Genomic DNA, 25,742 nt, shown 5'->3' on the forward strand with positions numbered 1-25,742 from the left:
TGTGCGTGTATGTGAGTGTGAAATCGTGCTTTGAGGTTAGGTTTCCTGAATAGAAAGCTGATTATGTTTTCATTTTAAAACCGAATTTTCCAACAAGCCAAAACAACTACAAATGATTACGCTTGTAGAAGCAATGTTTTATCTAAAATTAACTTTAATAAGACCTCTAAATTGACCTTTCGAAAGGCAAATCCTATTTACCATTAAACCTTTATTTGGTCATGTATACTATTTTAAAACACTTTTTATACTTTTAAAAGCGGTATATGCACTTCGGAAGGAACCGGTCAAGAAAAAAAATCAAATGGGCAGCAGCGGCAGCACAAGCAAGTCAGAGAGGTCAAAACTTTCAATTCTAATAAGCCATGCTAATATTGTTTTCACCCTTTCATTTTTTGCCAATATCTGCAGGGTGACAACTCAAATCCAATTTTAAATTACTGACTTTTTTAAAACCATTTAAGGCATAGGCATTTTAGGTAAAAATAGAATTTTTACAATAAATATTGCTTCAAAAATATGAAACCAAGTAACAGTTTTTATTGCTTCAAAGAATGTTTAAATATACACAGCTAAAAAAGTAGTAATTCAGCTGCGTGTAAAAGGCCTGGGTGTTAAATAAATATTGCATTATTTTATGAAATTTTATGTGATTTTACACTCTGAAATATGTAGCCCATCAGTATGGGAAACCTACTTGACCGAAATGTGAAGCTCATATATGCGTTTATCCTTCCAGCTTTTCATCGGTCTGATGGCCGAGTGGGCTAAGGCGCCAGTCCTTACTGTTGATGCTGGATTTGAATCCCGTCGGTTGCAACTTTTTTTTTGTGTTTGCAAAAATTGTACATGCAGTGTGTAATATTAAGTGTTTATTTTGACGAAGGTGATGTGCATGCTTTTGCATGCGATTTTACCATCGGATTTTTTGCTGTGTATGTATGGGTTAACGTAAAACAAATGTTTTCACCAAGCTTCCATTTTAATTTGATTAATATTGATTATAAAATCTATTGAATCACTGTTTATTATAGAGTTGTCCGTATTTAAATGTATTGATTTTATTTTTTCAATCAAAAATCCAGTTTGTTTAAGAATCGATATCCCACATCCCACTCATTTTACGCGAATTGTTTAAAGAGACAAATTTTCAAACTTATTTGTAATAACTTAAGGGTGCACAGCAACCAAGGAAGTTGTTGTTTTCTTATTCCAAACTGACTAACTTACAGACCTTGGTTGTATAAATAGGCACATTTTGTTGTAAATCGCTTAGTAGCCAGTACTTTAAGGAATGAATAAATAATACATCGATAATTTCCATAGTTTCGAAAATACTAAGATATCTGTAAATAAAATCTTAGTGGGAAAGATCTGATTGATGTGCACCGTTGAAGATTTTTTTTTTATTTTTGTTTTCAAATGTATTTCGTATCATTAAAACATTAAAAACTTTTTAATTATTTTTTTTTTGCGAAAACGTTCGATTTTTTTATTTTTATAAATTTACGATTGATGGAAATCATACTTTATCTATAGTAATGTATAGGGATAGTGATTTTTCACGGCAAAAAACGAAATTACGCGGCATGCCAACCACAAAACATTGACATTTCACGGTACTCTAAAAACTGCTCAGAATAAACGTAAAATGTATTCTTTTAGCTAAATTATAAAGTGTGAAAGGGATACACTCAACGTTAACGTTTGTGTAAAGGACCAAATAAAAAAAGGTCGCGAATTCATGATTCAGCAGTTTTAATTTAATTCAGATTTTATAAAATTAATTTGCTCAAATACCTCCAAAACGAAGATTCCTGAACATCTAATGCATCATAGCTAGAATCATTAAAATAAGTGCAAGAAAGGGTTTTTTGCTTTCCTTAATAAACAAATTTCAGTATTTTAATAAAGTTCAAGCAAAACTTCATTAAAAGCCGTTTTTAAATTTATCGATAAATTCATGACAAAATATAATAAATTGCAAAATGGTTAACAAATATATGTATTATTTTAGTAACCAATTTGATTAAAACACTAAATTTATATGCAAAATATTAAAATGCAATTTGTTCATCGGTGTTTAATATCGTTGATGAATTAAATTAAATTTCACAAAATATAATTAAAAAAGCTATTTTTTGCGTATTCTTTCAGAAAAGTGCTCATTAATGTTCTTTTAAAATCTGTTTGGAATTTGGTGGAATAAAGAAACCATTTGAATTTTTTTGAATATTCTAGTGACTAATATTAAAAAAAATAGTTTAAGATCTGATATGAAAACTTTTTTATTTGTAAACTGCTGTAGAATGCTTGTTAGCAATCTTGTAAAATGCTTGAATTTAAAAAATAAGCTTAAATGCACTAAGTAGCGATTTGTCGATATTTCCCAGTTTTCCCAGCCAGGGTCGAGCCCTCGTGATGTATCTAAATGAATTTTGTTTAAAGAAATTAAACATTTGGAATAAAATTAAATGACTTAATAAACTCAGGTAAACATTTAGAAATATTTACCACACATATAAAAAACCCGCTACAAACTCAAATTGAAATTCATTTTTTAAATATTTTAACAATGCAAAAAATGAACTCTTTTTAGGTATATGATTGGATCTTCATTAAAAATTAAAAAAATTCGAGGCATTTTTTCAACATTTGAATGAAAAAAGTAGTTCTCAAAATACCTAAGTATTAACGATTTAAAAAAAAAAAATTTTTTTGCTGTGCTGTACATTGGAATTTAATAAAAATTCTAAATATTTTTAATCCAGCCCAAACATGCTAAATATGATTATCAATGCAAAAAAAGTGTTTTAAGTTGGTTTGGCTTCTATTTTTGTTAAAATTTAGAAGGTTTTTGAAAAAATATGTTTTTGCCCCCTGATTTTCGGACCAAGGGCGACAAAAGCAACTTTGAAGAATATTTGCAACGGCTGTAGTTAAAAATGCAAACAAAGTTTGAAATTACTTTGAAACATGTTTTGCCTAAGAGAATCAAATGTTTTCTAAGCATTTGACGATCTATGTTGTTTCAAAATTTGGGCAAAATAAGCAGGAAATCTGAAGCTTGTTTGCTTGTAATATATGCAACAATTTTCTAACATAATTAGGTACAGATAAATTTCAAAATCAAATTAGTTTTCGTTTGGGTTTGGAAATTTCAAACTGGAATAACTACAAATAATGTATGAAAATATGATACGAATATTAATACAAATATTTGAAATATTTGAACTTTTTTCGAAAAACATAAAAAATGAATTTGAAAGAAATTCTTCTTAAAACTTTTTCAGTCATTCTCTTGATTTTTTATGGTTTCAAATATGATTTATTGTGAGCGACTTTCAATAACTAGAAACTTTGCAATTATTATTGTTAATTAGAGTGCAAATATTTTGATTTTTTTTGTCAAATAAGTTGAACTTAACCCAAGATATCAAATCGTTCAGCTCTCAAGTTACAAAACAATGTCTTCAAGTATCCATAGAGCACAGTTAAAAAAAAACAAAACAAAAAGTTCAAACCTCTCACACCAATAGAAAATCCTTAATAGCTTGAGCAGGATGAACTGTGTGTTTTTCAACGCTGTAATTTAAGCTCTCTATAGTTCAAGAACTTGATAGCTGGCAGTACCATAGGTCAAAGGCACACTAGCAGCACACACAAACACCATAAAGCAGATACAGAGATAGATAGAGAGCTTTCATAAGTTTGAAACCCAGTAGTATAAAAGTCGATATCTACAAAGACGTAGCACGTAGAAGGTCTTGGAAGAATTGAAAGTCAAGGTAGGCGATGATGAATGAAATGCGGTTCGCTTCGGTGTCCCTCCCGCCCCCCCAAGTGGAAACCTATCCTTTTATCCGCGATTGTGTGCGCGTTTCGTGTTGTGGTGTATTGCGTATTGCGTGGCGTTCGGACACACTCACCTGTCCAGATCGCGCGACCGGTTACCGCCGAGGTTTTCCCGCGAGCGCGACCGGCTCGGCGGCGGTGCGTCCATCGTTTCCTTGCGCTTCAGGGCGGCGGCACTGTGCCCGCTGCTGTGGCCACTGTTGTTGTTGTGCCCCTTGGAGGCGGACTCGTGCAGATTTTCCCACGCCTGCCGGTAGTACCGGTTGAGCCCGTTCCGCGACTCCGAGCTGGAGCTCGAGAAGGACGCGACCGTGTTGCAGTCCGGGGAGGCCCGGTGCCGGTAGTGCTGGTTCGCGGTGCGGTTTCTGGAAGGACGAGGGTGGTTGGTTTAGGCACGGATCCCGAATGAATAGTTTTCTTTCAAGGGAAGAGGAGGGGGGGTGGTCCTAGGGAGATGCGGTTTAGACTTCTGCTCGCGGGGCGGTATGTTTTTGTAACGGTTTCTTTTGCTCACGACTCTAGAGTTTAGGTGTTCCTTTTTTGGGGTTTTAGTGGAAGAGAGAGAGAAAGAGAGAGGGGATCGAGCGTCAAGCGTCAGAACCCTTCAATTGTTTTTTTTCGTTGAAGGGAAGGTGCGTGACTGACGCAACGCTCGATCGCGAGTAGGAGAGAGTGTGTGATAGAGAGAGAGAGAGAGAGAGTAGAGTACGAAACAGAGTGACAGCTGGGTCTCGTGCGCAGTGGTTGAAACCTGTTTCGATTGGGGGGTGGTGGGGTTGGTGTAGTAGGCTACGACTACAGCTACAGAGTGAGAATGCCATGGTGCAGGTTAGTACAGAGAGGATAGAGGAAAAGCAGAGGTTAGGCACAGTTTGGGTTAGTGTTTGACAGAACAGGAGTTAGAGTGGATAGTGGTTTGTAGAGAGAGAGAGGTAAGTAAAAATGGACTAGCGGTAGGTTCTTACATTGTATGGTTACGAATTTGTACGTTAGTATTGGTATGGTTATGGCACGTCGTTGGATTAAGGTAGTGTTTGTAACAGTAGTAGTAATGGCGTCGGTAGTAGCGCAGATGTTGATGCAGTGAGAGCTCCGAACTGCTGCTGCTGCTCGTGGTTGGCTCTGTGCCTTGTGCTTCCGGCAGCGATCATAACGAAGGTTGCGGATCCGAGCTGTAGTACTCGATGGTCGGGGGCCTTCGGTACAGGGTGGACGTAGCGATGCTACTGACGTCGTCACTATCATCGACGGTGCCATTGGTGTAGGTTCCATTGTTCGCGGTCGCGAACATCCGCAGATGCTCGTCAGCTGGGCGCTCGTCGGAGGAGCCGGTGATGGAGAGGCCGAAACGGTGAACGCCGGTGGCGATACGCTCCTCTTGAGTCGATACTCTGCGCCGAGAGTCCGTGCGTGTGGCTTCTCGGCCACCGGGGCCAGATGGGAGTGCTGCTGGAGCTGTTGCCGACGGCGACGTCCGTAGGCCGTGCCCAGGATGTCCCGCCGGCCGACGGTCTGATCTGGGAAGGGGAGTGCCAATACAGTATACCAACGCGAGGGCAGCTGAGAAGTCGACGGGTCCGCTGGAGCCGCCGCCGGGGGCTTTCCGGTCTTTCCGGTGCGAGCCTTCACCACTGCCGTACTCGTCACTGCCGGACCGGTTTTGCTGTTGTTGTTGTTAAAATCTCGTGGCTTGTCCGGGTAGTAGTATCTTCCAGAAGTTCCGGCGCCACCGCCGCCCGGCTTCGAGATCTTCCGAGCCACCGTATTGGCGGGCGTTACGGCGGTAGAGGTAGCAGCGTTAGCAGTGGTAGTTGCGTTAGCGTTAGCGTTAGAGAAGAAGCGACGTGCGGCGGGCCGTAGCGATGCGGGCCGCGGCAGATAGCAGCGCAGGGGAATGCTACCGGGACCGGTTGACTCGACCGGTGCGGAGCTTGAGCATTTTTGATTTGTTTGTTTTGAGGTTATTTTGAGGTTGTTAGGATGAGGTGAGGCGGGATGGCGGGGAAAGCGCGCAGCGCAGCGGATTAAAAGAAATTAATTGAAATCTTGCTCGAGTTGTTCTGGTTGTGCTTGCTGTTTTTTGTTTCGAGTTGGTCACAGCTGTCAAAAAAGGGGGCGGCGTGCAAGCATTGTTGTTCTTTCTTCGTCACGCCCCTCGCTTTTGTTGTTGTTGTTTTGGTGGTGATTCGATCGGTTTACTTGCATTTTATTTTTATTTTTGCGTGATGGTGGGTGGTCGCGTGATGACAGTTTGAAGAAGTGACGTACACAAAGGTGAGGTAGAGAGAGGCACAGATTGATAGAGGTAAAGTTGAGAGAGAGAGGCCGCTGATAGTGTGAGTGAGAGCGAGAGCTTAGGAAGGAGGTGATGAAATCTCTCTCGCGCGTGACATCGTGCTCTTGTTGCAATTGTTTCTGCTGTAGTAGTGCTGATGGTTGCGCTATTGTTCTGTGGTTTCTCTCGTTTTGTTTGTCACGCGCTGCTGCTGGTTTTGGCCGGCTACTCGCCACTTTACGAGTACGAGAATGTGTTCTTCTTGTGTGCCCTCGCCGTTGAATATAATGTATTCATTCTATCGGGTTATCATCGGGTTGGTTGGTTGGATGGCATTGTTTTCGTTGGTGATTTTGATTTTTTGATTGGTGATGGTGAGTTGATTTTTTTTTGTTTAATGGTGGAACACAAAAAAGAACGGTGGGAAAAGGGAGGAAGAGGTACATTTTAATGGTTGTTGTTCTCATGTCACATTGGATGTTGATTTTTGGGGGGTGTTGATGGTTTTGTGATGGTGTGATTTGTTTGCTATTGTTCTTTCAAGCAGCGTAGAAAAGAGCGAGATATTTTGATAGCGAAAGCAGAAACTTGAAATGAAATGACAGATCAAAGAGAAGAGAGAGCGATAGCAAGCATTGAGTGTTTGTGAGTGTGTGATTTCGAGTGTATGAGAGGCCGCCTCTTGCTTCTTGGAGTGGCCACTTTGAGTGTTTTTGAAAAGAGAGGGAGAGGGCGTGTAGCGCTGCTACACGGTAACCTTACAACTACACCTAGCATAACATAAACAATAGTGAATGGCGGTGGTGGTGGTGGTGGTGGCGGGATAGATGCAGGAAGGAGGCAAAGGACTAACACATGCAACAGGCTTTTACTGCAACCAATAGGAATAGGGTTGAAGGGAGAGGAGGAAGAATAGATTGTTTTTGTTTGTTTAAAGGGGAAACGGCAAGCATCTAAACTCGGGTGTGGTGGGTGTGTGCGTGTGTTGTTGCGTTTCGGATTTTCGATTGTTCTCTTGTTCACGACACTGTTTTGGTTTTTAGGGCGAGTGTACTGGTTGGTGTTGTAGTGGTGGTGGTGAGTGTTTTTTTCTTTTGATTTGGTAGTGGTTGTGGTGGTGGTTGTCGGTTGTGTCGACATAAACAAGCAAATCACCTTCGCACTACAATCACGATAGTGGTAATGACCGCAGCTAGGAACACGAAACCACCGAACGCTCCGAGCGCTACGATGGCTCCGAGGTTGAGGCGGGCGTTCTTGGATTCCTTCCGTTCGCCGGAACCGGAGCCAAGGTTGGAGTTGCCTCCGATGCCTCCGTAGATGCCGCCGCCGTTGGTTCCATCGCTGTCCGAGTTGTCGACGGCAAACGGTACGTTCACCTTGGGTGACTGGTCCTGCCGGATGTTGACCGAGCCGGCGATTTCGTTGTCCTGGGGGTGCTGCGACAGGATGATGTCCTGGGGAGAGCGCGAGGTCGTCGTTTTCCGTGTGCTTGTCGTGGTTGGTCGTGTCTGTGGTGGTGTTTGTGTAGTGGTGGTTGTGGTTGTGCTAGTGGTAGTGGTAGTTTGAGTTGGTGGTTCGTAATACGCCGGTGGCTTCACCCGGTTCGGGGGCACTTGCTGGACGGACGGGATCTTTGCGATCGTGTTCTGTCCCGGGCGGTACGGTTTCCTTGGCGGAGGAGGTACATCTTCTCGGACCAACCCGGGTCGTACTTCTAGAGGTGGGAGAGAGTAATCCTCGTTAGTACCGATGTAGAACCCGTCGAGGCCGTCGCTTTCGTTACCGTCGTCGATCTCGATGCTGAAAAGCGGAGACTGAGTCGTCGAACTGCTGGTCGTTAAGCGGGTAGTCTGTGGTCGAGTCGGAGGTCGTCGCGATTGCGGACGCTTCTGGGTGTACTGCGTAGCAGGTACCGGAGTCGTTGATACGATCATGATCGACGATGGTCTAGTCGTGGGAGCAGCCGTCGTTGTAGACGGAACCCTTGCGGCCGGGTCTTCAACACATTTCGCCAGCACATTGCTCCACTGTCCAGTAGCGGTACAGAAAATCTCCGTCTCGGATCCGTCCGGAATGAACCCAGCATTGCACACCACTTCGGCCTTCGCTCCGAAAACGGTTCCATTCTGCGCCACGATCGCTCCGTTCGGGAACAGCGTCGGCAGTGGTTCACAGTCGATCAGCTCGCACCGCGGTGGAGGTCCGTTCCACCGTTCGTCAATATCGCACGTCAGCAGAGCTCGACCAACCATTTCGTAACCCTCGGCACACTTGTAGTGCACCGAACTCAGGTAACCCACCGAGCCGTTCACCAGGTCGTAGAATCCATTCGGGATCGAAGCCGGCAGTCCGCACTCGATGTCTGTAACGAGAAAAACCCCATCAATTAACCTCCGGGAAACCCCTTCTCCAAACCTCAAAACCTTACATTTACAAACGGGCGGGAACTCGTTGTAGAAGCCGGTCTCCAGGCAGGTTCGCTGCGGTGGTCCCACCAGCAGATGTCCTTCGTCACAGTTGTACTCCACGACGGCACCGACGTCGAAGCCCTTGGGCGCCACCATCGTCGAGTTGGGCGGTTGTTCCGGACGGCCGCACGCCTTTGGTTCTGTAAAGCAACAAAATTAGGGTTAGGTAACGCATTACTCAACATAGCTATCGCCTTACGATGCTGGCAGATAAAGTTGAGCTGCGTGTTGCAGTTGGTGTCGCTCCACAGCCATCCCTTCGAGCCGTCGTACCGGGCGCAGTCCTCGTCCCCTCCGGGCAGGTTCCAGAACGAAACCGCCACCTCGTCACCTCCGATCCACTTCCACGTGTTACGGTCCTGGGTGTCACGCACCGCTCCCATCCAGTACTGCGACGAGGTGTCGCTACGATGCCGACGCCACAGCTCCCAGCTGATGAAGCCCTGCAGCGCCGGATTGCTCTCGTTGATCAGGGTTCCTCCGCGCGAACGACAGAACGCTAACGCATCGCGAAGCGTCGCCGGCTGGCGGCTGTAGAAGATGTAGCACTTTCCGTTGTAGGAAGCCGAAGCACCTGGGGGCATGTCCCGGAAGGCCGGACAACGCTCGATCGGCAGAGCCTGGTCGGTGTAGACGAACGCTTCGCAAATTGACAGCTGGCTGGGCGCGCTGGTTTCCAGGTGGACAGACACGAACGCTCCCGGCATCGGCGGGTTGCACGGCAGGAACAGGGGCTGTCCTTCCTCCAGGGTTCCGGTGAAGCGGTTACAGATCGGGTTGGTTCCCAGGTCGGGTCGGTTGTTGCCGACGCGGACCACGATCGTCGCGGGTTTTCCGTTGCCTGTGGGAGAAAAAAACACCGTTTAGTAACGCATATAACGCATTTTTGACAGCTAAACAATCTATCAAAAGCGAGGTTATGTACACCCTCACCGCATTCTATTCAATTCAGGGGTCATTACGTAAAAACCGTAGAGCCAGCGTTGAAAAAAAAGCGCGCGGAATTCTTTCCCCTCAATAACTCTCATAGTAGGCGCGCGTGCTTACGTCACCCCGCGTAGCTTTAAAGTGCGCGAGAGCGAGAGCGAATTACGCCTTTCCTTCCTTCTTCTTCTGCTCAGCGCAAAGTCTTGGGTGTACGTACTGCGAAGCCGCTTTCACTTTCTATTTGTGCGCGGTTCGTTTTTTTGGCCGTGTCCGCGTTCCATTCGGCGGCGGTCATAACTGAATTTATGCGCTGGCGGTGAAGAAGCCTTCTCTCCGCTGGAGCAATATTCGCCAATAGAGACACATTGTTGTGCGGTGGTTTTGGTTCCGCCTTGGGCGCTATTACCGTCACAACATGTCAGGCGATTGAGTTACGTGTTGCGAGACAAAAGTTCTATTTTGTCACACGTGCGATTGGCAACGCAGTTGATGAACAGTTACAGAGATTTTTTTTTTAATGAGGGGGAAAAATTCTCATAAAATTTAAATAGTTCTCATCGTTGACGGTTTCATGCGGTTTTTTTCCATGTCTTGAAATTCGATATTTACTCCTGTATTGTTTTGTCTTTTTTTTCCTTGAAGAGGGTGTTTATTAGACCGTAACGCGTTGTTTCATTTTTTTTCGGGTTCGTCGTCACTTGGTCTGCTTGGAAAGAGGACTGCATGCAAGTCTTTTTACGGAAGAATGATGGTGCGAAAAGAGCAGCTGACGTAAAATGGTTAAACTGCTCGTGGTTAAGGATTAGGACTTCTGTTTTGGATGTGTTGAATTAATCAATGGTAAAGCATACAATTCCATTTGGTAGCTGAGTTTTGGGTCATAGGGTCAATTGTCGTTTACGATAGTTTTTTTAATGCCGAAATATTTACAGTTTGCATATTTTATTTCTCTAGTGACAATTTACAAAATTGAATCAAGAAATTTTCGAAACTTTTTCAAAATATTTTTCGTATGATTGACACCATTAAAACTCGTAAATGTTTTAATAGATCCGGATCAATATATTTTGGGTGTCTGATAAACATGTGAGCAATTTTCTACAAAATTGGCCTATTTCGTGATTTTTTTTGTATTTTTTGAATTGCCCCAAACTAACAAGTATTCATAAATATTGACAGCTGTCCAATTTCCAATGTCTTTGGCCAAGTCGTAAGTGATTTTTAATTTAGCTAAATGTCCCAAAAACCGTATACATTCGTTAATTTGAATTTTGCTGCTTCGAATGCTCGCTAATTCCAACTAAAAAGCACTCAAACGTCAAAACCAGTTGTCAAACTGATGTTGACATTTCAATCTCATTGTTAGACGATTTCAGAGCACATAGTTTCGTGCTTTTGACAGCTGTCAGTAGTCGTTCCAATAGGGAGATGGTGTCGCTATTTTTAGACCACGTTTTCTCCATCGAAACCGACTACTTTATCGACTTCATTATGCTGGGCGAGATAGGACGCCGTCTATTTTTAGACGATGACTCGACACTTTTCCACTCTTGCACTAAAAAAAAAAAACAGATGGCAGCACGATGTAACGCCACATCCCTATTAGCGAATTCGGATTCGCTCCTTCGAATGCAGTTCCACTCTTTAAAATCGAATTTGCAATCGATAAGTATTTCTGATTATTTTTTCATACGCTTTTCAAGCCATTTTTAAACCCTAATTTTGGCAAAATAGGAATTATTAACTCTCTAAAGCCCAGACTCCTGAGCACCAATTTTATTTCAAAATTTAATATCTCGTCGACAATACCATTGTTCAACCTAATTCAATTTTGCTCTGGACAGGAAGGACTTAAAATAGACTATTTCTGAAAAAAAGACTAAGATTTTCGATTTTAGACTTCCAAAATCGGAAAATGTGTTGCTGAGATACAATTTTGAGATTTTTATTGATAAAAGCTAAAACAAACGAGCTTTCCCAAAAGAATACATAAAAAAATAGATAAGATAGAATCCACGAAAATATTTTGTTTTTTAAAGTTTAGCAACGAAACTATTGGCACTACGCCCCCCGGGGCATGGCCTTCCTCTAACGTGGGATTTCTGCTCCAGCGCCTCTGACGAGACAGGAGAAACCGGGACCGACGTTTTACTTCACCATCCGATAGAAGCTCAGTGGATAAGGCGGGAATCGAACCCGCGTCTCATAGCATCATCGGGATCGGCAGCCGAAGCCGCTACCCCTGCGCCACGAGACCCACAGTTTAGCGTTTTTCCTATTTGTGGTCCCAAATTTTTTTTTTATAAGATGAAAAAAATACATTTTCCAATCTATTCGAAATAATTTCCAAACGTTTGTACAAGAGCCGTTCTCTCAGATTTCGGTCATTCGATTTTTTTTTATTTTTTAATCCGACTGAAACTTTTTTGGTGCCTTCGGTATGCCCAAAGAAGCCATTTTGCATGATTAGTTTGTCCATATAATTTTCCATACAAATTTGGCAGCTGTCCATACAAAAACGATGTATGAAAATTCAAAAATCTGTATTTTTTGAAGGAATTTTTTGATCGATTTGGTGTCTTCGGCAAAGTTGTAGGTATGAATACGGACTACACTGGAAAAAATGATACACGGTAAATTTTTTTTGTGATTTTTTATTTATTTTTTTGTCACTAAAACTTGATTTGCAAAAAACACTATTTTTATTTCTTTTCATTTTTTGATATGTTTTAGAGGACGTCAAATGCCAACTTTTCAAAAATTTTCAGGTTTTGCAAAAAATCTTTGACCGAGTTATGAATTTTTGAATCAATACTGATTTTTTCAAAAAACCGAAATAATGGTCGCAAAAATTTTTCAACTTCATTTTTCGATGTAAAATTAAATTTGCAATCAAAAAGTACTTCAGTAAAATTTTGATAAAGTGCATCGTTTTCAAATTAAGGCCATTTTTAGGTAACTTTCTTGAAAATAGTCGCAGCTTTTCATTTTTTTTTAAATTGGTGCACATGTTTGCCCACTTTTGAAAAAAATATTTTTGAAAAGCCGAGAAAATTTTCTATATTTTGCTTTTTTGAGCTTTGTTGATACGACCCTTAGTTGCTGAGATATTGCCATGCAAGTGTTTAAAAACAGGAAAATTGATGTTTTCTAAGTCTCACTCAAACAACCCACCGTTTTCTAACGTCGATACCTCAGCAACGAATGGTCCGATTTACAATGTTAATATATGAAACATTCGTGAAATTTTCCGATCTTCACGAAAAAAATATTTTCAAAATTTTAAAACCTAGACAACCATTTAGAAAGGGCGTAGTATTGAATGTTTGGCCCTTTTGACTAGAAGTACTGCAAAAGTTAGTTTTCACAAATCATAGATTTTTTAAAACTAATGACTAGAAGTCAATTGTTCGGGTGAGTAAGGCATTTTAAATTAATTTTTCGATCGCCATGTAATTTTTTTGCCCCTTCTCAACTTTGGTCGAGGAACATAAACTTTGAAAAATATTTGCTACGGCTTTAATTTGATAAAAAAAATTCCTAATCTTGTCAGCACGCGCTGTCTCAACCCCGATTACACCAACAAACCCCTTACAAAATCTTTAAACTCCACGCAAACACGTGCACCTTCTGCACACCAAAAGTCCCAACCATCATCCCCAAAAGACCTAACCGATCACGTCATCCAAAAGGGGATGACGCGAGAGGCACAAAGTTGAAAATCGACCCTCCCGCAGCTTCTACTTCCTTCCTCGCTCTCTCAAGTCTCGGTCTTGCAAAGTGAAAGTTGCGCCACACCACAAGCCCAAGTCTGCCCAGAGAGACTCATTGTTGTTTACAGTTTTGCTTTGCGCGAGTGTGTGTGTGTGTGTGTGCTGAACCCTTGAAACCACAACAAACCAAAGAAGTTGCAAGAAAATACCCCGCCGTGCGCTTTTGTTGGCTACCGAACAATTTGGGCTTAACTCGTACTTGGTTCGGCGTTGTTGTGATGTCTTGACTTGTCTTGTCTTGATCAACTCGGATCATCTTGCACCCTCCGACAAAGTTGTAGGAAATTGAATTTCCTACAAGAATCCCACACTTGGACAATTTTGGGTGAGATCGGCGCCACCTGATGCCAAAATTCTGAAACGATTTCCCCATACTTTTTTGCGAATCTTCCGAAACAAACTTTAACCGATTTGGCTCAAAATTGGAACACGAGAAAAAGAAAAATAAAGTTTTAAAAACAGCTCAATTAAAAAAAATCTAGCTTTCAATTTGTTTATTTTTTTCCAAAATGCATTTATGAGCCAAGCGACTTCAACGACTTCAAGCTTCGGGGGGCACATGCCTTCGTCGACGGTTGGTTGGTTTTCCAGGTGAATGTCGAGAGTTAGTCACCTCTCCCGTGAAGCTTTAAGCCAACCTCCCCCCAGAGATGTCTGGCCAAACACATGTAAGACTCGGAGGTTGGGAAAGTACCCTCGCACACACAAGTTGGTATTTGCGCAATTTTTGAAACTTGAACTTGCCGCCGCAAGTTTAGTGGAAGTTTGTCAGGTAACGACGACGGCCCGACCCACGGGTTCAGCACGCGATGTCGTTGACCGACCGATGACGACTTGGAGGGAGCTCGAAGTTAGTGCCGGATGATGCCGGACTGTTGAGACATATGCGGATATGCTCGGCGGAGAAGGAAATGCTACAGGGGGTTGGCCGAAGGTGCGAAACTAGCTAACGTTGGGACCCATTGATGGTTGGAGATGTTGATTTAGACCTAAGGTATGGGAATGGACTTAGTTGGAAATGAAAAAGGGAAATTGGTCAAGAGGTTGTTTTGTTAAGTTGGCACCAATCTTGCAAGCTCGTCGCCGAAGACATCATCCAACATTTTGAAACAAATTTTGCGAGAATGAGAAAGCAGATTTCTGATGAAAACATATTAAATTGTGTGACGTGGTTTCTTCTGTGTTTTTAAATTTTCGACCTTTTCATTTTAAAATAAATAAAAATTAAATTTGAAGTTGAGTTTTCAAGAAGAAATTGAGCAATTCTCTACGAAATCGGTATTTTTTCTTAAATTTAATTTTTGTATTTTTTAATCCGACTGAAACTTTTTTGGTGCCTTCGGTATGCCCAAAGAAGCCATCATTAGTTTGTCCATACAATTTTCCATACAAATTTGGCAGCTGGTCATACAAAAATGATGTATCATTTTCTAACGTCGATATCTCAGCAACTAATGGTCCGATTTACAATATTAAAATATAAAACATTCGTAAATTTTTACGATCTTTTCGAAAAAAGCTATCGAATTTTTTTAAACATGACAAACATTTAAAAAGGGCGTAGTATTGAATGTTGGGCCCTTTTGAAATGTTAGTCTTGATTGGATTTTTTTGAAAATATTGTTTTCGAAAAGATCGGAAAATTTCACAAATGTTTCATATTTTAACATTGTAAATCGGACCATTAGTTGCTGAGATATCGACGTTAGAAAACGGTGGGTTGTTTGAGTGAGACTTAGAAAACATCAATTTTCCTGTTTTTAAACACTTGCATGGCAATATCTCAGCAACTAAGGGTCGTATCAACAAAGTTCAAAAAAATCAAAATATAGAGAATTTTCTTAGCTTTTCAAAAATATTTTTTTCAAAAAGTGGGCAAACATGTGCACTAATTTAAAAAAAATTAAAAACTGCGACTATTTTCAAAAAGTCACCTAAAAATGGATTTAACTTGAAAACGGTGCACTTTATAAAAATTTCACTGAAGTACTTTTTGATTGCAAATTTGATTTTACATCGAAAAATGAAGTTGAAACATTTTTGCGACGAATATTTCGATTTTTTGAAAAAATCAGATTTTTTGCACAACTTGGAAATTGGTTGTCCTCTAAAACATTTGATGTCCTCTAAAACATACCAAAAAATAAAAAAAAAATTAAAAATAGTGTTATTTGCAAATCAAGTTTTAGTGACAAAAAGTTAAATAAAAAACTAACTTAATCCACCTATGTGGTTGGAGCCTTCCTCACAACAATGGCTGTACACAAGTTTCATCTATTTTTTAGATCCGGCTTCCAACAAGTACATCGATATCACTTAAGTGGCCATATCTCGAGACAGGGTTGCCAGATCTTCAATGTTTTAGACTCGTTGGAAAGGTCTTTTGATAAGTTAACCAACAATAGGTCGGATGGTGGATCCGGACATAGTTTACATACATTTAAGTGAGATCCGGCTTCAAAAAAGTATATCAATATCACTTAAGGGGCCATATCTCGAGACAGGGTTGCCAGATCTTCAATGTTTTGGACTCGTTGAAAAGGTCTTTTAATAATCTAACCAACAATGGGTCGGATGATGGACCCAGACATAGTTTTCATACATTTAAGTGAGATCCGCCTTAAAAAAAGTATATCAATATCACTTAAGTGGCCATATCTCGAGACAGGGTTGCCAGATCTTCAATGTTTTGGACTCGTTGGAAAGGTCTTTTGATAACCTAACCAACGATGGGTCGGATGATGGACCCGGACATAGTTTACATACAGTTAAGCGAGATCCAAATATATGTGAAAACACATTTTTATACATAACTTTTGAACTACTTATCGAAACTTCAATCTGTATAAAACTCGATCTATGGGACCCTAATTCAAGTCGAATGCAACAAGTTCGGGTCAAATCGGTTAAGCCAGTGCCGAGAAACATGAGCTAGTTTGTTGGTCACATACATACATACACACACACATACACACAGACATTTGTTCAGTTTTCGATTCTGAGTCGATATTTATACATGAAGGTGGGTCTACGATGTTTTTATACGAAGTTCATTTTTAGAGCAGGATTATAGCCTTACCTCAGTGAGGAAGGCAAAATCACCAAAATTTTTTTTCCGTGCATATTTTTTTTTCAGTGTAGTCCATATATTATATATATGGATATTATCCATACCTACAACTTTGCCGAAGACACCAAATCGATCAAAAAATTCCTACAATAGATACAGATTTTTGAATTTTCATATATCATTTTTGTATGACCAGCTGCCAAATTTGTATGGAAAATTGTATGGACAAACTAATGATGCAAAATGGCTTCTTTGGGCATACCGAAGGCACCAAAAAAGTTTCAGTCGGATTAAAAAATACAAAGAAAATCGATAGAATAAATTCCTGGCGCATGATGAAGCCCGAAAAAAATATCATTTTGGCATAATTTAATATGAGTCATACAATATTTTTGAATAAATTTTCATACATTTTAAGAAAAAGTATAAGATAATACTTAAAACATAAAAGCAATTATTATACCATCAGTAATTTCAAAATAATCTAATTTCAGCAAAATAAATTGTTATGTTATGCCTGTTTTTAATCTTGGTGGTAAAACCAAATTATCTTTAAAATATTTATTTTATTTTGCGATTTTGTCGTGAAACTACTTACTGTTCTTGCCATTCTGGAATGACGCAATGGCCTACTTTTCATCTCCAAAAATAACAGTACTTAAAAAAGCCTTTCAGAATCCATTTAAATTCTGAAAAGTTCAACTTTTCAGCACTTGTATAAAAAAGAAATACTTTTCGATACTGCTTCGGAGTACTAAACTTATCTTGACGGCAAATAACATTCAATCTGTGATTCAATGAAACAAAAATTTCACTGGATATCAAATTCAAAAGATGTGTTCCGGAATTTTTTAAAAAGTGTTATTCTTTACTCGTTGCAAAACTTGATTTTTTCAACACTTGTCGTATTTTTACAACTCGGTAAACCTGTACAAATCTTCTTTTTCAAATTGCTACATAAACTTCTAATCAATTCCATTTTTAAAAGCAAATTGGGACACATGAGTTAAATTGTGCAAAAAGGAGCGGCCGTGGCTGACTGGTTACGGTGTTCGCTTTCTAAGCGAATGGTCCTGGGTTCGATTCCCATCTGCTCCCAACGAGAAAGTATAGGAAATATTAATCTTGAAACACTGAACATGAACGAAAAATTAAAGTCGCCCGAGTCGGGGTTCGATCCCCCGTCCTTTGGATTGGTAAGCAAAAATGCTAACCACTAGGCCATCACGGCTTGGTGAGCGACGTCTGGAATTAGGAATACTGTTACTATCAACTATATACGCGCTGGGTCCTTGTCCATTTGACAAGGGTTCGGAAGTTCTAAATAACGTTTGAACCCGATTGGTGCAAACGTTCTTCAGGGCGGGGCTTGTCGATAAAAGCTGAGGGACCTCGCGCTCGGCTAGCCAGCGTAGAAATGGGTCACCGAAGCTCGGCAGAGCTAACACCTTCCAAATGCCTATGCGAGTTATTTGTATGTATAGAATGAAGATCTAAAAATACATGGAAACAACTCAATTTGTAAGAAGCGACCGCGTGGTCCCGTTTGGTTGGTTGCACACACACACACACACATGAGTTAAATTGTGCAACTGTTTTTACCACAGGGTGGCCTCCTCAGGAAATAATTGGGAAAATCCAGAAAATGTCGAGAATTCTGTTTAATTGGGACCGGAAAAAATCGACAAACTCCCTTTGAATAAATTCTACATGTTTTTTTATATCTGTATATATTATCTTAATTATTCTAAACGAACAATTCGAGAAAAAAAACTATGTTTGACTTTGTGTAATAGACTCAAGCTTTTTGGCTTAGGATTTATTTCTGTTGTGTATTCCATGATATTATTATTTCAGGCATTTGTTTATAAATTGTGCAGTAGAACCTTATTTTAATTCAATAAGCACATTAAATAATCGAATGAACTCATTCTTTCAAATTTATACTGTATTTCAAAATTAATTTTAAAATATATTTCATGCAATATTCACTGTAAAACATTTGGTGGAATAAAAAAAAAACAGTTTGTATTGATCCTTGCACTGTAACTTGGATTTGACCCGCACTTTTATCTCGCACTTTTGACAACAAAATGTCCAAAAACTAGGCAACCGGCAGTTGTTTATTTACATTTCCAGTCGCAGTTTCCACCAAACTGGACATTCGCACTTTAAAATTGCGATTGACAGGTGAGCAACATCGGCTCGCTTTGATCATTTTTTGAGAAAATTAAAATTTCCCAAGCCAGCTTGACAAGTCGCAATAGTGCGATCGATAGCAATAATTTAGTGCGAAGTCCAAGTTAGTGAGAATTGCGCAATACGTATTTTCACAGTTTAGGTTATATATTCTTTTTTGAAGCTTTTTCAAAATTTTATTTTAAATTTTTAAGGAATTTTTGAATAATAGCTGGAATAAAATATTTCCAGAGTTACTGTGCAATTAAATCACATTTAAGTGGATACGGTTTTTATTTCATTGTCATCAGCAAGTTGACAAGTTGACTTCATTTCGAAAAGTTACGAGTTGTTAAAAAATCGCAGTTATGCAAAATGATTTTACCATCTTGTATAATAACTCTTAGGATAAAACTTTTCCAGTAAATTGAAAACATCCAGGAATGATGAAGTTAAAAAAAATAATCGGATTGTTTAAGAGCAAAATTTTTTTCTCGGAATTTATCCCATGAATACTTAAAATGTTGCCAAAGAAAAAATATCGATCATAAAAAATTGTGGGGTAGGGGGGTCTACGTGGTTTATGGATGGTCCCTAATTTTTTTATGATCTCAAGAGAAAACCGAGAAAAGGGTTTTCTGAGTGGCCAGCCTGTTTTACCACAATTTAAATCAATATTTATTCTTTTTCTTGTTGGATTTGTTAAGAAAAGAATTCAAAATAAAATAATGTTTGCATTCATATAGAAATTCAAAGCTACCAGACTGCCGTCCCGATTCGCCCTAGTTGTCGGTTTTCATGTTTGTTTACCTTTTACAACGAGATTTTGTTTAAAGCTTCAAACTCTATTTAAATACCCCAACCAACTTACCGCAGCACGACTTGCCAAAGTCCAGCCGCACCAGCTGCACCATGTACGGCTCGAGCAGGTTCACGTACCACCACGGAACCCGTTCCGGCTTCGTGAGGGAGCACGTCTCGGGCGAAAGAAGGCCGACGTCGACCCGTCGATGGCCTTCTGGGGGATGCCGGCCGCGTCGGTCGAGATCTGCATCGGGGCCTTCCCGGCGGCCACGTTCAGCACTGGAAAGAGGCAGAGAGAGAGGGAAAAGGAGGAAGAAATTAGACAATGTGTGATTTTCGGAAATCAAACGGAACCGATTAAATTGTGTGTGTGTGTGAGTGTAATTACATGTGCGTATGTGTGTAGAGTGAAAGATATGAATTCGATAAATCACTTTGCCTCAAAATTTATCGAACAAAAAATGATGAAAAATGAGTGCACCACACTTCTTCTTCTTCATATTTTCAAATAATCTTTTTTGGCACTTGTGCCGAAGGCAATTTGCGGGGTCCGTAATTTCTTCATTATTGTGCAGCCAAATTTGGGGTGGCGTGGCTTATTGAGAATATGCTCAATGTTGTGCTGTGTCTGGATGGAAGTGTGCGCGAAAGAGAGCGAAGGCACTACTGTTATCTGGTTTTTTCGCACTCTCTCGGGCGGTTTCGGATGGTCGAAATCGGACGAAATTGGGTTTGATAGCGGACTTTCACGAGGAACATCTTTTTGAGTTTTTTTTTATTCATTTCGTGAATTTATTTGTTGTGTTTGTTTCTGCTTGTAATTGTTGATTTGTTTGAAGTTTTTATTTTTTTGTCGAAATATTTTATAAGTATTAGAATTTTATAGCTTAGTTATCTCGTTTCTGTCTTATGTTTAACATTAAATTCGATTTCTTTAATATTTCAACGCCACCATTTTGAACGCCATCTTGCATTTACCAATTCTAAATCACTTAAGCGTAGTTCAGGGGTACTTAAGCTCAACAATCAAAAATAAAACAATGATTTTTTTTTGTGGTCCGGTAATCCAAAGTCTAATTTTATTAAGGCCTTTGGATAATCGAGTCTTGACTGTACCTGGAAAAGTAAATTCTCGAAATCGTGAATTGTTTTCATGAGTTTGAGAACCACGAATCTAGAGTTTTTTTTAAAGGTCCTATAAACTATTGTCTTTCATATGTTTATACTGCCCATGTTTGCATAAATGTCCCATGTGCTAAAACAGCAAGCTGAGAAAAACGCATTTGAAGTTTGTCCCATACATAAGACTACGTGTTAAATTTTCGCGAAAAACTGGATTTCCTCATGATTTCTAGAACAAAGTACTAGATGTTATAGACTCTTTTGAAAGAGCACACGATTTTGAACCAAACTGCATCAAAAACTCGAAATCGATGAAAATGCATATGGGACATTTATGCGATCAGGGGCAGTATAGGACCTATTAAAAAAATTCTCTAGAAATGCACCACACACATTCATGCATACAATTCACGATAATGGGAATTGATTTTTTTCTGTGTATTTAAAATTCTTCGAACAGCAGAAACGATTTATCGCCATATTGAATTTTATCTAATGATGACATAATTTCATACACTCGAATTGACTTGAATCGATTATCCGACGGTGTGTATGGAACTTCGAATAATGGCCAAAAAAAGTTTTTTAATTTTTTTAATTCTTACTATTAACAACAAATTCTAAAATTCTGCGACCCCATTTTAGAAAAATTTGTAATTTGAAAAATTACTAAATGCATTTTTTCAATATTTCATCACCGCCGTTATGGCCAGCATCTTGGATTTAAAAATTCCAAATCGCTTTAGAGTAGTTTAGATGTAATACAGTCATCCCACATATTCGGAACGGTTTCCAGATCGGCCAATGTTCAAAAAATCATAGCAAATCGATAATTGAACTCAATGATTCGCTTTTACCTTCATTTGAAAGCTTTTCTTGCGATCTTTCAAATGCTGTATCGAAAGTCTGCAAATTTTAACTTTTATATGAAGTTTTTGAAGAATTACTTTGACCCTTGAAATCCACAAATTCGGAACACTTTTTTCTTACAAATGTAAACAAACTTTGGATCTCTCCAAGAGTACATATTTATTACCAAATAATGACTTCACACACTGAAACCAATGAAACTCAAGCTTAGTGATGTTTTATACATAGTTTGATAACTTTTTTTGTGAAAATATCAGTTAAATTCAGGTGTTCCACAATTGTGGGAGGCACAATAACATCCCACAATTATGAAACAGGCCATTTGGAGGCAATGTTTTGCTGCACTGGACAAAATAGTGTTGTAATGAAGTTTTTTGTTCAAAAAGTCCTAATTTTACTAGTGAAATAGCAAGATAATGTCCAAATGAAGGTTCTAAAAATAGTAGGATCGACAGAAAAGCTACTTTTGGCATGCTTTTGACAAATTATCATAAAAGTGTTCCGAATTCGTGGGTGTTCCGAATATGTGGGATGACTGTACCAAGCTAAACAACCAAAAATAAAACATTTTTTTTGTGATTTGATAATCCGAATTTTTCTTGAGGCCTTCGGAAAATCGAGGCTGGACTTTTTAAGGCTTTAAGCAAATTTTGAATTTCTTGGCCATATCGAAAATAGAAGTAATACTGCTGGGAAAAATGTTTTTATTAAATTACTGATTTTTTGATTATTTTTATAGTAGCATAAGGCCGGTACAAATTTTATTCAAAGTTTTTGTCACGCCCCACCCCCTCTTCACAGTTGGCCTGGAAAATAAGGGGGCAAAAAAAATTAAAAAAAAAAACTTCAAAATTTCAATGGAAATTTAAGTGCAACCAGCTGAAATCAATTTTAAGTTCATTCCCCTACGTTCTTATTAATTTTTAGCATGTTTGAGTTGATTTAAAAATCTTTTGAATTTTTTTAAAACTTTAGATGTTTAGTATCGCAAAGGTTTTTTTCGCAAAAAAAATTGCTTTCGTCAAATTTTACATTTTTTGAAAACTAATGATTGAAAACCAACTGAACTAGTGTAAAATGCATTTTAAAACACTTTTTGCATTCCAATATTGAGACTATGGCTTGTTCCCCCTCCCCTTCCATTAACCTCGGCCAGAGCCGAGGGACAAAAACCATGAAAAATATTATCATCGGCCTAACTTTAATAAATTAAAAACCATTTCTGATACATACTTTGTGTTTTAAAATATTGAAACTAAAGCTGAAACTAAGATTTTTCTAAAAGCAAGGCCGAGAGAAAAAAACTTTGAACAAAATTTGTAACGATTTTTTTTTTAAATTTAATACCACAAAACACTTGGAAAAATAATGTTTCAGGTAATTTTGTAAATATTTTTCAAACTTTTTCATGATAAATTAATTGCGATGGTATTTTTCGTCATTTCATTTTGCTATTTTGTTCAAATTTTGCAATTTAACAATCATTCAAAAGTGTCAAAAAATCCGATTGTTATGGATACTTGAATCAAATAAATTCGTACGTATCGAGAAACACCGTGTTATCTTACAACGGTATTTAAATGGAAACATACTAGCCTGAAAGTACCTATATTGGGCCTAGTACCCATTTTCGACTCAAACGGGAATGTTGAGTTTATTTCTAAAGACCGTAGTTGGCATGAAAAATTAGAGGGGAAAAATTTCTAGTTAAACAGTTCTGAGGAAAAAGTCAAAATGGTTGTGAAATTTGTTGATTAGGTCCAAACCAGGGACATCTCTCTCAATTTTTATCTTTATAATTCAATGTTAAATATTAACTTATTAAACTTTTTCCAATTAGTGGAACAATACTGATTCATCAAGTAGAAATTACCTCAATACACTCCCCACATTGCACACATCAAATGGAACAGTTGGCACAGTGGATCTTTGAATTAGCCGATAATAGACCGTGACTGATTGTGGCGTAATCGGCGATTGAATCCGATTAGGGGCCTTACTGGCTTGCTTGGCTTTGTTTTGCTTCTAACTGTGTACTCTTGAATGCGCAATAGGGTCGGTTAGGCCCTCTGCTGCTTATATAGTTCCACTAGCAACCACCAGGGGGTCGTCCACATGTGGGGCGGCTTCGGGTGGGAAACCGTTCGTTCTGTGTACAGTTTGGTTCTGTTTTAGATTTGCTTGGAAAGTTACAGCGTTGCCCCTCTCCGGTAATTGAACCCTTCTCTGTTTGTTCAGGTCGAACAAAACTAGGTTAGTAAGGGGGCAAACGGTTATTGGTTATTGTGACCAAGATTGATAAAAAGACTCGGAGCTGTAATTACATTCAAATTATAGATCCATTTGGATTAAGTCCCCATTTTCCCTCTCTCTCTAATACGGATCGAACAGTCGTTAAAAAGACCTCTGCGGTGTCGTCCATTAACCTACATTTCACACTTTCTCCCTTTTGCCAAGTTATTATAGCGAAAAGTAGCAATACTATCAAAGTAAACAAACGCTTGCCAGTCATCGTTATTGTCATTATTAGCTGTCACCGCGCCCCAAATTGGCGCCATGCTTCGCTATCGATGTGTAAGGCCGCCTCTTTTTCGTGCCGTAAAGCCACGATTACGATCTAAATGCCAAGTCAGGTGCCCTGCGCAAGTGTGTATCGAAAGGAAAAGCTCGTGAGTTTGAATTAATCAGAGCGTGATTGCGTCACTTTTCACTTTTCTTCAAGCTGGCAGGGCTAAACTCTTTCCGTAGAAATTTGCCGTGTGGTTACATCAATATCATTAGTCTAGAAAAAAATCCGACTAATTAAAGTAGACCGGTTATTAGATAAAAGTTAATCGCAACTCAATATAAGGGCATCTCCACCGGCGTAGCCATAATGCAACTCAGTTTGACAGCTAGCGGTGCGATCAACCAAAATTCCTTCCGCAGAGGAATTCTTTTTTTCGAAAAAAAAAGAAAAAAAAACCCAACAAATTGCTTAACGGGTCGGCCCTTCTCCGCGTAAGGTTGGTGAGGTCAAGTACGGTTCTGCGGTGGTCACCACGCCCTCGGGGGAGCCTGGGCCATTTTTCTTCGCGGTGAAAATTACCCGCTTTATCGGTTAACAAATGAAAGATTAATGATCGCGCGCGCCACCCATTCTTCCTTCGACGGCCTGAACTGATGAAGATGAAGATGGAAGCGCAACCTTAACCGTTTCCTAATTAATTGCTTCATTGCGCGGTGCTGCGGTACCTTGGCGATTGGTCATTAGATCTTTGTTGCGCGGGAAAACTGCGAGGTTTCTAATTGAGGGATCGCACCTGGACTGAGGTCTATGGTTAGCATTTGGTGAGGAATATAATCATCATCAGTGCTAGGAATGTTGTCTGTATTAGGAAGGGCACAAAAATACGTATTTTTCTTGTATTTTGAAAATGCAATTTTTTTCTCGAAAAAAAACTCCAAAAAATTGTTATTGCAATATGAGTATCAAATGATCGAGATTTTTTTTCATATATTTCAAAAGCTATAACACATTTTTTTGAAAATACTCAACATTTTCAGAAAACTACGTATTTTTGAAAAAAATGCTAAAAATTTCAGTTTTTCACAATATAAGAAATTTTTCGGAAATATTCGTAATTTTTTCAAACATTTCGATAGTAATATTATTTTTTTGTGAAATACTCACAATGTTCATAAAACAACGTATTTTTGAAAAAATAACATCATTTTTGTTTTTTTTTTTTTCTTACAAAATTGGTATGGGACCGTCCATAAACCACTTGGACCCCCCCCCCCCCCTTCGTGGAAAGTTGTCCATACAAAAAAAAATCTTTTTTGTATGGAGCGTGGACAATCGCCATACCCCCCCCCATAAAGTGTCAACGTGGTTTATGGATGGTCCCTCTAAAATAAGCGGAAATTTGTTTCACATTTCGATGGAAATATATTTTTGGAAATACCGTCATCAGGGGTGACATTGGGTCTGGGGATGAGATTGAGTCATATAAATTTCCGCATTTTTGTACGACCCAATCTCAACACCAGAGACCCTATGTCACCCCTGATGACGGTACTAACATTTTTCACAGAACTACGTATTTTTGAAAAAAAAAAAAAACTCAAAATTTCAGGTTTCACTATACGGGATTAAATGATTGGAATTTTCGCATAACTTTATAATACCTAATAATACTTTTTTTGAGAGTACTCCAAATTTTCACAAAACTACGCACTTACAAAAAAAAAATCTCAAATTTAATGAGCGTGATTTTTCATATCTTTCGATAGTTATAATATTTTGTTTTGAAAGAACTCAATTTTTACATACTACTTATCTTTGAAAAAATATTGAAAATTTTGGTTTTTTAAGTATGGGTATCAAATCACCTGGAATTTTTCATACATTTGAA

At 39.2% G+C, this 25,742-nt stretch overlaps 1 protein-coding gene across 1 annotated transcript in view; it reads right to left on the reverse strand.

Annotated features, from left to right (window-relative positions):
* Positions 1 to 25,742, reverse strand: part of LOC6053047 — a 48,365-nt gene that overhangs the window by 2,253 nt on the left and 20,370 nt on the right. Inside the window, 7 exon segments of the mRNA XM_038265515.1 lie at positions 3,930 to 4,220; positions 7,286 to 7,847; positions 7,917 to 8,495; positions 8,562 to 8,741; positions 8,801 to 9,442; positions 19,421 to 19,531; positions 19,534 to 19,632. Of these exon segments, the coding sequence (XP_038121443.1) occupies positions 3,930 to 4,220; positions 7,286 to 7,847; positions 7,917 to 8,495; positions 8,562 to 8,741; positions 8,801 to 9,442; positions 19,421 to 19,531; positions 19,534 to 19,632 (2,464 nt within the window).

This window comes from Culex quinquefasciatus, chromosome 1 (genome assembly GCF_015732765.1).
Source record: "Culex quinquefasciatus strain JHB chromosome 1, VPISU_Cqui_1.0_pri_paternal, whole genome shotgun sequence".
Classification (NCBI taxonomy): Eukaryota; Metazoa; Arthropoda; class Insecta; order Diptera; family Culicidae; genus Culex; species Culex quinquefasciatus.